At 37.5% G+C, this 16,639-nt stretch overlaps 1 protein-coding gene across 1 annotated transcript; it reads left to right on the top strand.

The window, feature by feature from the left end:
* Positions 1–995: 995 nt before the first annotated feature.
* LOC145785933 (zonadhesin-like) lies at positions 996–16,549 on the top strand. The gene is made up of 7 exons (XM_082597627.1): positions 996–1,247; positions 3,206–3,502; positions 4,451–4,624; positions 10,782–11,063; positions 12,166–12,369; positions 12,968–13,058; positions 16,341–16,549. The coding sequence occupies exons 1-6, from the start codon at positions 1,028–1,030 to the stop codon at positions 13,054–13,056; spliced, it is 1,266 nt and encodes a 421-aa protein (XP_082453753.1). The 5' UTR covers positions 996–1,027; the 3' UTR covers positions 13,057–13,058; positions 16,341–16,549.
* The last annotated feature ends 90 nt before the right edge of the window (positions 16,550–16,639 follow it).

Below are 16,639 nucleotides of genomic sequence, written 5' to 3'. Positions count from 1 at the left end.
TTAACCACAGTTTCTGAGAAATTCCTAACAATAAATAAAACCATATTAAGATTTATTGAAAGCGACACGCATGATTTGCTTCAGATCTAACACAATTGCTTATAATCGCCGGAGGGAACTATATCAAAGTTAAAGGGTTCAGATTTGTTGATATTCTCATATATCAACCGCAAATGTCGTTTATCACCAAGTCGGAGGAACTTTTCCTTTCACAAGGCTCAATAGACCGTTGTTAATTGAAATGTCACTACAAGAAGAAAAAGGCAATCCTGTGCTTGTCTCCAACTTCACTGCAACATTTTGTGTAAACTTTAAATTCCCATTAATTCAATGACAAAATTACTATCCACATTTACCGATTGAACAAAGCGTCTGTTTTTATATTACTTGTTACAATTTGAGAAATAGTCTCCAAAATCTAGCAGCTCATGAGCTCTAAGTTTTTATTTTTTTCCAGAATTTTTAAGACGACGAGTCGCAATTACAACCAAATCAATGTTTATCAAAACTAAATTGTTTAATAGAAAATCCTCAGAAAGATAATATAACCGATGTTTCTAAAATGTTTTTTTGATAAGAGCGTTTAACAAAGGGGAAGGCAGGTTCAATTGACTTCATTGATAGCAATAGTGCTGCACAGATTCAAAAGAAAGTCTGCATGACAAATATTATCTATCAGTTGTAGACATGAAGCGTTGGATCGCTTGGCTTGTAGTACAGTTTATTGATGATGATGCGTTTTCCAAGCAAAAGGATCACAGTATGATTGTTGAGCTGACTGCAACTGGAGATTCTGGATTTATTTCGTGAATGAACGCCTATTATCTTGTCACTTTACTTGTGGTCCTAATAATATTGTAACGTAAACATTAGGTCATGGTTGTTAACCTCATGTAACAGAATGCTTAACCGAAGTCCATTAAAGCAAATACATATAAAAATTAAACTTTATTAGAAAGTATCAGTATTAATTATTGGTTGTTGCAGCCCTTGGATATTTGAATAGCCAATAAACAAAATAAATAAAATGAGTAACGCATGGATGTGTGTTTTCTCCCTGATGGGGATAGCTTTGATGACACTACCACTTGCAGAAGGCCAGTTTAGCTTATCCAGTCTCCTGGGTAGCTCAACCAGTAGCTTACTCAATTCACAGTTTGGTGGACTTGGAGGACTTCTTACTGGTTCAACTAGCACTGACTCATTCATTACAAGCTATCTTCAAAGAATTCCAGGATATCCTAGACGTAAGCAACTAAACATACTAAAGATAAGTGAAATTTATAATATGCTATCAGTTCTACCCTTTGAAAACAATTTTAATTTTTCATACAACAAACAAAAATGTTGTTCTATTTTTAGTTTCTCAAAAACGTTGAAATTCCAATTAATTGAAGATAAAACTAAATCTCCCTCTCTCCCTTGTAAAAAAGAACTCTATTGGCATGCATCGTATTTGTAAATAACTACTTTACAAAAGTTAAAACTTTTTGTAAAAATTAAAAAGTCAAAAGTTTAACTTGTTTTAAAATGTATTTTGTAATATCCTAACCTAAACCCAGGTTGTCTGACACTGAAACATAGCCTCAAGCCATTAGTTTGCCGCTTCTGTAACAACGGTTGAGCTAATTGAACGACATCACAGAGAGCGCGGGTATTGCAGTGCAGGACACCCGCTGGCCGTTTTATATGAATAGTAGCCTAGTTGTGTGTCATCAAGCTGGTTGCATTTTGTTTGGTGTTTGTTTCAAACGTTGTGATGCGTTACTCAGCTATGATCTTGAGCATCTGAGCAGTGAAACTTTAGGGCGGTGTGATACCATTTCTATCATCCAGTAACAATAACAAGGGGGTCCAAGAGATAGGCTATTTTTGAACCCGGTGGAATTTTTAGGGTCTGTAGCCTTTCCAAGGGGCCGGCGGTTTGAAGAAATCACTGCATATTCCTTAGGTATGATGTGTTTTGCTGAGAAGTGTTTTGATTTGAGGCTCGAGGATTTCATTGTTACTGAATCTAAATTATCCTGCTACCATCCCTATAAGTACAACTCTGACTAAATTGGTTTATAGGTCTTTCAATAACGTACTTTTCTTGAACCTTGAAATTGTAGCTCAACTGAAAGATCGTAACAAACATCAAAAAAAGTAACAATCAAAAGTTACCTCCTGGACGGCTGGTCAACGCTTTTCTGTATGTTTACTGCCTGGAAAAACACCAACTCACCAAAAAAACACATTCTGCCACCTTGACAAGTGTGTCGTGTTTAAGTAGCAAAATGTGTTGCTTTCATATTGCAAAATTCTTTGGTGACAAAATTGGTGGGATTATTTGCAGCTCTACTGTAAGGACCGTGATATTTTTCGTATTTCACAAGGCACGTCTTTAGAAGGTCGTTTTACGTGTATAAATGATGTTGATGTTACCAAACCGTGTCAGCATCAATCTTACAATATGTAGACATTAACATGTATTTAAAACTATCAATACTTTTATCTAATTTGAATAATAATTTACCACTTAAAATGTGATTTTCATCAAAGAATGCAGTTCCGAGACCATTTCAAAGGATAGTAGGCTACATGCTGCAGTATTCATAATCATAAGGTGTTTAAAGTGTGTACAATGTGCGTTGACGTTGTTGCCAAAAACGTTAACATGGAATAAAAAAGCCATTCAAGTTCTCCATGTTCAGGGTTAATAATGTGAATGCCCTGTGGATGAAATATTAAAATCGCACGGTCACTTGGCAACTTCGAGTTTTAGTGTCATGAGTAGTCTAAAATTCTAAGAAGCCACTTTTCTGCATTACTTACCAGCAAGTCTATACACTTGCTGCTTAGTATATTCAGAGCAGGATATGCTGTCAAACTGGGCTAATTTCAACCATTTAAGCTTTAGCATGTTGTCCGCCATGATAGCACAGTGGATGAGTACAAAGCCTTGAGCACAAACTACAGTAGGTTATAAACTTTTTTGTTTTGAATTGTTTTTTCACTTAGTTGTTTTTATTTTATTACAAACGTATAAAAAAAGGCTATCCAATGCTGCAAATGCGCTATTTCAAATACTTTATAGCTTACTTAAAGATCTTACAACTCTTGCTTTGGGTTACTCTTTGGGCCCACTTAAGCTTGGTTTTAGTTGTGCACTTTTGGGCAGAGGTGTTGTTATGTACATAATTTTGACAAGTGACATGTTTTTCAGAATGCTACAACGGACAAATTTACATGATTTGCGGTTGCACAAAAAGATGCTCTGACATCAATCAGCCTTTCGGTTGTCGTAACTGTAGACCAGGGTGTTCCTGTAGGCCTGGATTATTTCGCGGACAAAGTGGTACATGTTTGGGTGCGTTAGCATGTGCACAAGAAAACGCCAGGAACTCTCTTTTCAACCCCAGACCTGTCATTCAAAGACCACAGCTGACCACAACGCAAACCTCTCAATCTGGACAAGGACTAGCAACCAACCCATATGTTGTAACGCCAGCCACGTCATCGGGTATGCAACTCTATCTTTAATGATAGAGCCATGTTGCTTCACAATGTAGCCTAAGAAGCATAGTTATTCGTAAGGATTGTATAGTCAAAAAATGAAACTTTTTCACAGAAAAGTAACTCGAAATTAAACAAAATCAAATCAAACAAAAAACGAATTTCAGGCTAAGCAGCATGTTTTGAGGTATGGCAAAAACGGAAAATTTAGTGTGGCAAACAAAAGTAGCGTGATAAATTTATCTTCAGCGTACAAACGTTTCGAAAACTATTATAGCACTGAAAATGAAAACGCAGCATTTTTCTTAAATAAATCACATATAAATACGAAACAATAGGCCATAACGTTTCAGTTCCTGATGTCTTATGTGGAATCTTTTAAACATTCAACAATAACTGATCTACATATGCAGAGTGTTGAGTTTGTACATTTTGTCAAGTTATCTTGATTAAAGCAACCTTTGCGTGGTGGTTTATTTTCTCAGTTGCGGAGTAATAATAGCACAAGTCATCTGCATCCAGCATCCTCATCTTGTATCTAGGCTAGTGCTACGGATATTTAAACTCAACTACGTTTTTTCTCAAAGCTTCATTAGCTTTTGTTGTAGTCGCTTTAAAGTTGTATTTGCAAGAGAGTAAATCAGTGACGTAACTAGAAAAACAAGAAAGAAGGGAAAAAGCAACTTTTTGAGGGGCAAACATTATTTAACATGAATTACAATGGTATTAAAACGTTGTAATAACACTAAAAATATTTTTTGGAGAAAGATGCAAAATGTTGCCTTCCTCTTAGCCTCTCCTGTGGCTACGTCCTTGGGATAAACCTCCTCTCCATAAAGTAGATTTTTTCAAAAATTTCTGAAGTGTATTTATCGGCTATGACTTAAGTTAACATACACAGTGAGGTGTGTTCATGTGATGCCAATAATCCCTCAACTTTGTAAACATTTTGTAGGTTGTTTTGGAGGAAGAATTCGTACTCGTTGCGCTCGCTGTGATATCTTCTGCGGTCAAGAAACTCGTCCACCGCCGTGTCCGTACCGATGCCGAGTAGGATGCGCTTGTCCCAGAGGATATTTTGTCAATGAAGCCAACCAATGCGTTTTATCTTCACAATGTTTTGCCCCAGGTAAATTTATCAATATTTTACATGAAAACTAGAATGTATTGTCGAAATGTGGAATAATAATGCATAAGCTACATTGCAGTTAATAAGTTACATTACCGAGATGTAATAATAATGCTTGTTTTTATATAGCACTGTGTCCATCTCAGACTGCGTTGCTCCTCAGCGCTTTACAAAGCAGACAGTGTCAATGCAGCCGTATAGAGGCGCAACTGAGTACATTATTACCCGAATCCATTCTATTGCTCAGTGCCAAGCAGGAATAAGATTCAGTACCATTTTTAAAAGGTCTTTAGTATGACCCGACAGGGTATCGAACCCAAGCCTACCGATTCAGAGGCAGAAGCACTGACCACTAAACCACCGAGCCGTTAATTAGGCTATTTAATTATCATTATCACTGCATCTTAGTTTTTTAAAACGTTGATGTTGGTCTATTCAATTCTCAAGACTACTGTATCTGAATGATTTGAAACACTACAATTTTTTTTACTGCTGTTGCAAATTATTTTAAACGCTTTTATTCAGTCATTTTGCCCGCAAAGTCGCTTAACTTATAGGCCATGGGCTAATGGGCTATAGCCGAGTGGTGAGAGCCCTGGAACGGCCATCGAAAGGGCGCCGCTTTGACACCGCTCAAGAGCATACAGCTGTGTCTTTGGCAGGACACTTAAAGGCATGCCTGAAAGTGGACACGAAGATTGGCTTCCTTGCCTTCCCTTCCACTTAATCTAAATCTTCAACCACCAGGTGTAAGCCTGGATACGACAAACAAAAGAAACGAGCATGGCCACCTGGAGATGCGGCCTGATTTGTCACATTTTGCAGATTTTGATTACAGCTACTGTTAGTGGTTGACTGACATTTTTTGAGATGTTTTTACTTTTTGTGGTTTCCTAATGACATAAAACTGTTTTGTTGCCTCGGAGAAGCAGTAGCAAATGAGAAAAAGTAAGTTGAAAAACGCAAAATCAGACTGTTATTGAAAATTAACAGTCTGATTAAAATCTTCGAAATCAAATTTTCTTTGTTTTTCAACATGTGAGAATGTTAAAACCTATTTAGTCTGGGAGCCTACGACAGAAGATTTCACCCCATAAGGTACAAAAGGTTTGACCCCTTGAAGTTACTGGGGTCAACCATGTCACTCACAAAAAGTATGGAAGATTGACCGCACCGGGTGGATCTGGACCCTAGAGCCCCCTAAAAAGCCCAAAAAGGGGGTTAATTTCACCCCATAAGGTACATGGACCAAACTTGGTGAAAACGAAGTTCTATGTCAGGACATCACAAAAATATCAAATCTAACAATATTTTCGAGTGGAAAGGTGATGTAAGACTCCCCCCAAAGTGACCCCCCAGGGGGTTAATTTCACCCCATAAGGTACATGGACCAAAGTTGGTCAAAACGAAGTCTTATGTCAGGACATCACAAAAATATCAAATCTAACAATATTTTCGGGTGGAAAGGTGATGTAAGATGCCTTCAAAGTGACTTCCCTTAATGTGACCCCCTCGGAAGGTTTATTCCACCCCATAAGGTACATGGACCAAACTTGGTCAAAATGAAGTCTTATGTCAGGACATCACAAAAATATCAAATCTAACAATATTTTCGGGTGGAAAGGTGGTGTAAGATGACTTCAAAGTGACTTTCCTTAATGTGACCCCCTCGGAAGGTGTATTTCACCCCATAAAGTACATGGACCAAACTTGGTCAAAACGAAGTCTTATGTCAGGACATCACAAAAATATCAAATCTAACAATATTTTCGGGTGGAAAGGTGATGTAAGATGTCATCAAAGTGACCCCCAGAGGGTTTATTTCACCATAGAGTACATGGACCAAACGTGGTCAAAACGAAGTCTTCTAGGGCACCACAAAATATCAAATCTAACAATACTCTCAGTTGGAAAGGTGATAAAAGACCTACCCAAAAGTGAATCTCCTCCTATAGTTTAATTTACTTCATCCCTTTCTCGAACCAACCTTGGTGTAACGAAAGTGCTATGCCAGGACAGTACGAATGGATTAAATTTAAAAATATTTTTATATAGGTTTTGATGAAATACATTCACAAGCTGTCCCATGATGCAAGAAATGGAACTATAGCCTACTTTACACAAAGTTTTTGTATAAATCATATTAAGTCAATCGAAAAAAGGCAACAGGACATGACAATACATGGCTTTGTAACACCAAAAACAGAAAGTACACAAGAAGCATATAGGCTACAGTAGCCAGAAAATTGATCCAAGATCTTGATACCACCACTAAATGTGGACTTAATCGAACAACTGACTATCCAAATCAAAACGTTTCGAAATGAATCATTTGGAACGTTAATTTAGGCAGTAATGAACATTTTCCAGCTGCTACAATAAATAACCTAATAAACCCAATGCAGTAAATTTTTATTTAATGCCATTTGCTTCATGTCTCCAATCAGTTATCGTAACTGTTCATTCATAAACAGAGATTGTTCGTGTAAATGTAAACGGTCGTTTCTTTATTCTTCATTGTCACTGCTGTCGCTTTCACTTTCTTCATCTTATTCTTCAGATTCATACAATTCTCCTGTTATATACAGAGATAAAGCAAGCTGTCTGCGATGTACCAGCCCCAAGCAATGTGGTTATCCGCACGTCTGACACTGACTGTCTTGTAATTGGCTTAGGTTGCTATGGAACTTTTGATCCTTCATTAAAGATATGGATAGAAGCTGGCTTGCAAAGCAATAACACGCAGCGGTACATCAACATCAACCAGCTGCATAGGCCTACCGCACTTGGAGTGACGATTTGCAAGTGTTTACCTGCATATCATGCCTTTACAGATTCTGATTACACCTCGTCATTTAGCAGGAAAGGGAAAGTGCGGCCGCTGAAATTACTCCAAGGAAACCACGAAGCGCAGGCAGCTTTTAGCCAACTCGGACACGACAAAGAAATTAGTGAAGACACTATCATCGCCATAGAGAACTTTGTGTGTAACATGTACAAAAACAAGAAAATTAATTATGTCAACGAAGTCCGTTTACAAATGTTTTTAGACGGCTACAAACCCAAAAAAGAAAATGAAAGGATATCATGCATACCAGAAGCTACTGTAGATAGTAGTACTCTACCACTTTGTTTACGAGTACTTCTCCAGAAGACAAGGCGCACACATCTCATCACAAGATGGTGGTTATCTTCAACTAGAAGTGAACAAGCAGCAACGTTGCTGCTAGAGTATGGCTGGAAAGAAGAAGGAGGTTCTTATAAAGTGGTGTGGTTTGAAGGTAAAGGTATAAAGCATCTTTAGATGTCTCTGCGTGGAATCTGATCTCATCCAGGAAAGTCAAGAAGAAGGTAAACAGCATTGGATGTCGCTTGGGTTACCCTTTATAAATATAAAACTTTCTCCTGGTCTATCAGTCGTTTACTTTCTTACTGTAAACATTAGCCAATAACTGGCTGTAAAGTTTCGTTTTAGGAACCTATAACCAATAGTTTCTGCAATCTTGAGAAAAATGCCTGGGTGCACTAAATAACAAATAAATGTTGAACTTTTTCCAGTTAATAGTAAGTTGCAATGTTGCATTATTCGAAGAAAAATAGACGTCTGTAAAAGATAATAAAATTACTATTGTATGTTACGCATATCTGTAGTGCATAATAGCAATTGTTTCGTACAGTCTTTATTTCTCTGTATATAACAGGAGAATTGTATGAATCTGAAGAATAAGACGAAGAAAGTAAAAGCGACACCAGTGATTGATTGATTGATTGAATCTTTATCCTCGGACTGGGAAAGCTTCTTGCAGAGCTTAATCCTGGCAGTTTCGCATACTTGTAGAGGCTTTGAATCACTGGCGCAGGCCCGGTCACCGAGATTGACAGAGTGAAGTTTCCGATTGTTGAAGGCTTGTTGTCGGGGAATTATTCCATCCATTAGATGCCGCTGAATGGAGAGCAGCCCTTAACGTGCGTTGCTCAAGCGCACACCCCGAGAGTCGAACCAGCGCCGCTATTGATCTTGAAGCTTCTTCGTTCCAGAAGTGACGCGCTAACCAATTGAGTTACCGTTTACATTTACACAAACAATCTCTGTTTATGAATGAACAGTTACAATAACTGATTGGAGACATGAAGCAAATGGCATTAAACAAAAATTTACTACATTGGGTTTATTGGGTTATTTATTGTAGCAGCTGGAAAATGTTCATTACTGCCTAAATTAACGTTCCAAATGATTCATTTCGAAACGTTTTGATTTGGATAGTCAGTTGTTCGATTAAGTCCACATTTAGTGGTGGTATCAAGATCTTGGATCAATTTTCTGGCTACTGTAGCCTATATGCTTCTTATGTACTTTCTGTTTTTGGTGTTACAAAGCCATGTATTGTCATGTCCTGTTGCCTTTTTTCGATTGACTTAATATGATTTATACAAAAACTTTGTGTAAAGTAGGCTATAGTTCCATTTCATGCATCATGGGACAGCTTGTGAATGTATTTCATCAAAACCTATATAAAAATATTTTTAAATTTAATCCATTCGTACTGTCCTGGCATAGCACTTTCGTTACACCAAGGTTGGTTCGAGAAAGGGATGAAGTAAATTAAACTATAGGAGGAGATTCACTTTTGGGTAGGTCTTTTATCACCTTTCCAACTGAGAGTATTGTTAGATTTGATATTTTGTGGTGCCCTAGAAGACTTCGTTTTGACCACGTTTGGTCCATGTAGGCCTACTCTATGGTGAAATAAACCCTCTGGGGGTCACTTTGATGACATCTTACATCACCTTTCCACCCGAAAATATTGTTAGATTTGATATTTTTGTGATGTCCTGACATAAGACTTCGTTTTGACCAAGTTTGGTCCATGTACTTTACGGGGTGAAATACACCTTCCGAGGGGGTCACATTAAGGAAAGTCACTTTGAAGTCATCTTACACCACCTTTCCACCCGAAAATATTGTTAGATTTGATATTTTTGTGATGTCCTGACATAAGACTTCATTTTGACCAAGTTTGGTCCATGTACCTTATGGGGTGGAATAAACCTTCCGAGGGGGTCACATTAAGGAAAGTCACTTTGAAGGCATCTTACATCACCTTTCCACCCGAAAATATTGTTAGATTTGATATTTTTGTGATGTCCTGACATAAGACTTCATTTTGACCAAGTTTGGTCCATGTACCTTATGGGGTGGAATAAACCTTCCGAGGGGGTCACATTAAGGGAAGTCACTTTGAAGGCATCTTACATCACCTTTCCACCCGAAAATATTGTTAGATTTGATATTTTTGTGATGTCCTGACATAAGACTTCGTTTTGACCAACTTTGGTCCATGTACCTTATGGGGTGAAATTAACCCCCTGGGGGGTCACTTTGGGGGGAGTCTTACATCACCTTTCCACTCGAAAATATTGTTAGATTTGATATTTTTGTGATGTCCTGACATAGAACTTCGTTTTCACCAAGTTTGGTCCATGTACCTTATGGGGTGAAATTAACCCCCTTTTTGGGCTTTTTAGGGGGCTCTAGGGTCCAGATCCACCCGGTGCGGTCAATCTTCCATACTTTTTGTGAGTGACATGGTTGACCCCAGTAACTTCAAGGGCTCAAACCTTTTGTACCTTATGGGGTGAAATCTTCTGTCGTAGGCTCTCGGTCTAATTGTGTCATCTGGGGAAAAGAATAAAGAAAGCGTAAAAACCTAGTTTTTTGAAAAATTTATTTAAACGTTTGCCCAAAGTTAGAAAAACCTGGAAATTTCTGCAAAATGTGACAAATCAGGCCGTATCTTTAGGTGGCCATGAAACGAGTTAAATGACAAAAATACCTTTTGATTAGAATTTCATTTCTTCAAAATTTACTGGTCCCATTAGGCATAATCATTGTTCAAATTTAACAGCTTCTGTAAATTCTGAAAATTAGAAATTAGAGTGTTGTAGCTAGGCTTTGGGTAGAATTAAGCTAAATGAAAACTTTTATGAACGACCCGATAAGAATAGATTAGCAAAATATGATTTTGCAATTCCGCCAGTCTAAACTTATTTGCTATTCTTTTGCAATTTAGCCTTTTTTAGCATTCTGAGGTTGACAGTCCTATATGCTAAAAAAAAGAAGCAGTCTGATGTCTAATGTGTGAATTTACTTATTTAGGAGGCAATTCTGCAGTCACTGTGACGACTACCAGGGCTACTACGACAACCGCTTTTACTGTGCCTCCAACTGAAATAGTAACAGATCGGAATGGTTTTGGACCAAGAGGAGAATGCCCTGGTGACCTTACATCAACAAACTGTTTGTGCAATCGCACATGCGAAAACAGGCTCTTGAACGTGCGTTGTGATACTGATGTGTGCGTTCCTGGTTGTGGTTGTCCTGGCGGATATCTAATAAGTGGAACTCGTTGTGTTTTCCTTAATGATTGTCCCAACGAAGGTAAGTTCTATTGCCTCCACCATCAGGAAAGTTTGAAACGAATTTTATTTGCTTGAAAGGAATTATTTTTTATCAATAATTTAATTGAAACTATATCAGGGCAACAAGTTTTGTGTCTAGACGAACTTACATTTGCTAAAGACTTTTAAGCCCGATTAAGTGGGAAATCATTTCAGTTCAGCTGTTTATATTTTCGACGATCACAGCAAAAAGCAATACACGTCAACATGGCAAAAGTCTTGAGAAAGGTAGAAGCGACAAAACGGGAACGTTAAAATGTGTTTGAGGAAAAAAAATTGGCACGGTTGCAACACCTTCAGAAAAATTAAAGACAAATTTTACAACGAAACGAAAACAGTGTTTTGAAAGAAGATCATATCAAAAAAAGTTTGGTTTGAAAGAAGATATGGATAGCCTATTATGAAATTTCGATTTTCTTGTCTTATAACTTTACCGCAACACAATATAATCTAAACAAATTCGTATACAAAACACTAGGCCTATAGCCTAAAAATTTGTCTGTAAGCTACTACAAAATGTTTTTTTTGAGAAAGTTGAATAGTTTAACGATTAGGTTATTGGCCCATAGAGGATTGCGACAGTTTGTAGTAGTAGGCTAACCACTTGCGACGGAATTGTTTACCGACAGCGATGTCGTTCAGACGGGATTAAGTTTAACATTTTCCGGTGTTTCCCCTAAAGAACAAGACATACTGTTTCCAAAAATAATTTAAACATTTGAATTTTCGAAAGACGTATATATCTGCGTAATGCGTAAATATATGCGTAAATATACGTCCGCCGTCTTTTTGTCATGTACCAAAATGCGTAGATGTAGGCCTACGTCCGCCGTCTTCCAGCAAAACCTTTTCTTTGTGTACAAGTACGTCATCCGAGCTGAAGTGGGGAAGTTTGAATGCAAAGAAAGTAAAACCGAAAAGATTAAAACTGAAGCTCAAATTTGGATTTGCACATAATTGTTGTAGACAAAAATTGGTCGTGCATTGCCTAAAAACCCATGTGCAATAGGTCTACATACTTTTACTGTATTGAAAAATTTACACCTCATAGATCTCTTCAATTGCTCATAAACTATTTTCAGCATCCTTGAACACCGGAGTAGAAGTCATAGAAGAAACAAACTTTGGTGTTGGAGAAAATGGAAATACACAACCAATCGTCACTAACCCCTCTTCACCACAGTGTTCTTTCCCATGTCTTTATGGTGGAAGATGCGCAGTGTCTCGTGTTACTGGAATACCTTCTTGCATATGTCCGTTCAGCAGATCAGGAGCAGATTGTTCAGGTAAATTAACGCCATACGTTAAAGTCTAATTTGTTCAAGATAGGCTTGTCGCTATTGCTCTAGCTAGCTCAATAACGCGACCTAGAAGTTGTTGCGTGAAATAGTGATCTATGTGCGTGGCTAAAAGCTAAATACAGGTCAGTTGACAGGTTATATTGCACCGGTACCAGTGGCATTCTCAGGGCCAAAAAAACATGACACCGCTAAACAAATGCACTATAAAAGACTATAAGCATCATTTTCTTTAAATTTCTGGGTCACCTGGAAATATTTTGAGCTAATAAATTTATTCTGGGTCTCAAAGTTTCTACCCTTGGACTCCTCTGTTAATTTTAGTTGCTGAATCCAGTAGGTACTTTTGGACCCAAGCCTGGGATGATTCTAGGGGCCCATAACCTTTTCAAGGGGCCGGAAACTTAATTGAAGACACCACCTCCAAATCTTTTGATTTGGGCCCGAGGATCTAATTGGTAGGCTACCAGGTCCGAATTATCCTCTCAACTGCCTTGGTCCTATATACGCCGACCTTCTGTGACTGTAGATAGGCTTATGTTTCTCTGCTTTCAATTCTCAATGCTGACTTGTTAATGTTTTGCAGTTAATCGTGCTGCCAACAGATGCTACCCACTATGCAGGGCCCCGCAGGAATGCAGATTAACTGGATTGTTTGGATTCCGCTGCGTTTAATCGTAAGTAATAAAACTGTTTTGCAAAACACTTCGTCAGCTTGAGTTCATACAACACTCAGAATAATTGTCACATAAACTTATGATAAAAATAACAACTGTTCGATAAAGCAACGACTTTATTTTAAGACATAGGCCTAGTCTACTCCAATGCATCAAATTTCACAATTTGTGAATAATTGTATCATAAGCCACTGGTATTAGTAGGGTATCGGTAGGCTTATTATTCTTCTTTAAAAGTTCTGCAATAGTTTGGCGATCGTTGACAGGAAGTGTAGATAAGAGTAAACAGTAGGCTGGCGCAAAATCTCGAAAAAATTTTTTTTTTCTTTTAAACTTTTCGTCAGTTTGGAATATTGTTCCTTTTGGTAAATGTATCTCCTACACCAATTTTCACAAAAAAATATTAACGTTTGACCCTGGTTCACCTGGTTTGAATTTTTTCAAAATATCGAATTTTCGCTTATTTCTGAAACTGCTCACCCGCTATCTTCTAATGCACTCTAGCATCTTAATGGACACAATAAGAGGCAGTAACACAAACTTGTAGCAAGCAAAGTGGTTTAATTAGCAGCTCCATGAACACTGACACCTGTATTACTCTCAAAATATCGAGTTCTACCCCATTTCAGACATGATTTTCTTTGTGCACCCTTCACCGTAGTAAATATATACTGCTTTCAGTTTTTTGAATCATTTGACGATGTTTATCGATTTTCACAGGCCAACAAAACTTTTTTTTATATAAAGGCAGTCATTTTAAGGTCATTTTAAGGTATTTCGAGGCCCCTGATTCTGAAAATGCACTAAGTTTTCTCGAATTGGCTCTAGTTTTTGAGTTACAGCAAAAATATTTTTTTCGTAATTTTGAGGCCCTATAGATTTAACGTCGTGTCGTTTACTACATAGACAAAAACTGGAAGTAATCCCAGGCACATTTCTGAGTTGTATAAACGCTATTTGGAACCAATCACGTTGATTACAACCCAAACAAACAGCTATTTAACGTTTACTGGCCTAGTAACAATCAAAATATGATGTGAAGTAAGCCTGAGAATACAAGATGTAGAATCTATAACTTTCGTTTTGCATTAATATATTTGTTGACTTCAACAGTATCAGACTTACTAAGTAAGCTACTAAGTACAAACAAAATGCATACATTGTTTTGCTTAACAAACTAGACAAATAAGCAAAACAAAGCTATCGATGAACAAACGCAACTCTTTATTATGATTGGCCTACTGAGCAACACCCCATCAAGGTATGAAGGCCATTTATATAATTACAGAATACAAAGTTATTTTATTCAGTAAAGTAGCTGCTTAGAATTTTATCCTTGCTGCGGAAGAACGTAATCTTGGCCTTGGAGTCAAGAATGCCATGTTGATCGAGATGAGGAGCCAAGATTCCAGCTACCACTTTTGATAACTAAATCTTTAACTACTACAGTAGGTGGTAGAAATGGTTTTGAGAAAAAACTTGACCTTGCTCCAAAACACTACTGAAGGTATTGAGGTTACTCTCAGTCATGCCGGTTTTTCTATTGTTTCAAGCAAATCACCACTTGAAACTAGAGAGGGCAAACAAAAAACAGAAATAGCAACGTCCATGCAATGACTGCCTTGCACACTCCATGTGAATATAATGTTCCAACTTCCTTCGAACATCCTCACCGTGCAGAAGTATCAATTTTCATGGTGATGCCACGGCTTTCTTTATGCCATGGCACTCTGATCTTCTTAGCCTTGAGCCCAGAAACGGGTTTGCGTGCAATGTTTGCATACTTTATAGGAGGAACCCAGAACTTATCTTGATCACCCAGCTTCATGTCAAAGTAATAATAATAATAATGCTTGTTTTTATATAGCGCTGTATCTATCGCAGAATGCGTTGCTCCTCTGCGTTGCCTCATGCAGCAAAATATATCTGGGTTGTTTGTACAGCATCCTACTTGTCAAAGGCATATTTTATTAGCCTATATGCCATTTATTTAGCCTATAGACCAGAAAAAAACTTCTTGCAGCAAAGACTTGGCCTTAGTAAAGGCTTTAAAATAAAATTTCATTTGTACAGTACGGTATCCATTTCAGTATAGGCCTACCTATTCAATATAAAGCTGCATTCATAAACACATGACTTTCGGGATATTTTTCTTGTGATGTAGGCCTACTGATTCACAACTGTTTTCATTGAATATTTATGTCTCCCTTACGTTAAACACAGTTCTTTTCAACCTTTGCTTGCGTTTTGAACTTTCCTGCAGTATGAACCAATTGGACTAGACAAGTGCAACTATGACATCATAATGGTAAACAGGGCTGAAATTAAGTAATTTACTAATTCAGAGCTTTTGAGAAACGATTTCAAAAATATTTTCATTGTCGAATATCTCGAAAACTAGAGCCAATTCGAAAAAACTAAGTGCATTTTCGGAATGAGGTGCCCTGAAATACTCTATAATGACTCTCATCTTTTGTGCCAAATTTTTTTGTTGGTCTGTATTATAAATTCACTGACTACGAAAAGGCTGTAAAATCAACTAAAATGACACTAAACGCATACACTATTAGTGACTCACAGACTTGGAGTAGGGTGAAGACTGAAGATGTTCCACGTGAAAGTTAACAGAGGAAGTGACGTCAAAATCACGTGGTCAAATTTTGAGAAATCCCCTCTTCAGATATTGCTAAACCACTTCGAAATTTACTAATTTTTCAGAAAAATTCAGAATTTCTCCTGGGGTGAACCAGGGTCAAAGGTCAAAACCCAACAAAAATTTTTGGTTTACAAATATCAGTGAGCAAAATGGAACATTATTTCAAACTGACAAAAAATTTAAAGAACATCAAGGAAAATGAGCCACCCTAGTAAACAGGTTAAGCATTAGGTCTACGTGTCATTCTCAAGAGTAGCAATGACAATACCAAGCACTGGCGATCGTGCAGCTCTTGGCATGTCCTTCAAGGGTAGTCGCCCATTTAGTGGTAACTAGTGGATGGGTGTAAATTACAAGCAGCGGCAGCAAAAAGAAACTTAACTCGTCAAACTTCATTACCAAGCCTACGTGAAAGTGGTTCAAAGCCTTTTTAAGTACAGGCAGCTTATGTATGAGCTGCCAAGATTACGTTTTCTCAGTCTATGGATAAAGATTTTTAAGTCAAGTGTCAGTAGCCTGTCCCGGTTGCTACATTATGTTTCAGCACAAACTAAAACTAAACGATATTTTTTTAAGCTGTCTTGTCATAAAAGCTTAACCGTTAGCATGATGTGATTTACTTTCAGGCTCGAAGTTCAGCACACCCAGCTTCAGCCGTTTTCCCATGCCCAGCTTTGCTGTGAAAAGTTTCAAAATTTTGCTATCATATTTTTTGACCTTTATTGTGTTTTTTTGTAAGGCTTGTACTTGGAGCTGTGAAGCCAATGGTAAAAGAAAATATTCATCGTACAACTACATTTCTTTTATCTACAGTACTATTCAATAAACAACATCAATAACCATCATTTTAATGCCAAAAAAGGGTAGTGCAGCATATATGAAAACTGTAATACAGCAGGCTATAAGTTCTCTTTTTTGACTTGTG

Source organism: Aplidium turbinatum, chromosome 16 (assembly GCF_918807975.1).
Source record: "Aplidium turbinatum chromosome 16, kaAplTurb1.1, whole genome shotgun sequence".
Taxonomy (NCBI): domain Eukaryota; kingdom Metazoa; phylum Chordata; class Ascidiacea; order Aplousobranchia; family Polyclinidae; genus Aplidium; species Aplidium turbinatum.
The sequence above is the reverse complement of the archived record's forward strand: the minus strand, read 5'-3'. Positions and strand labels throughout refer to the sequence as shown.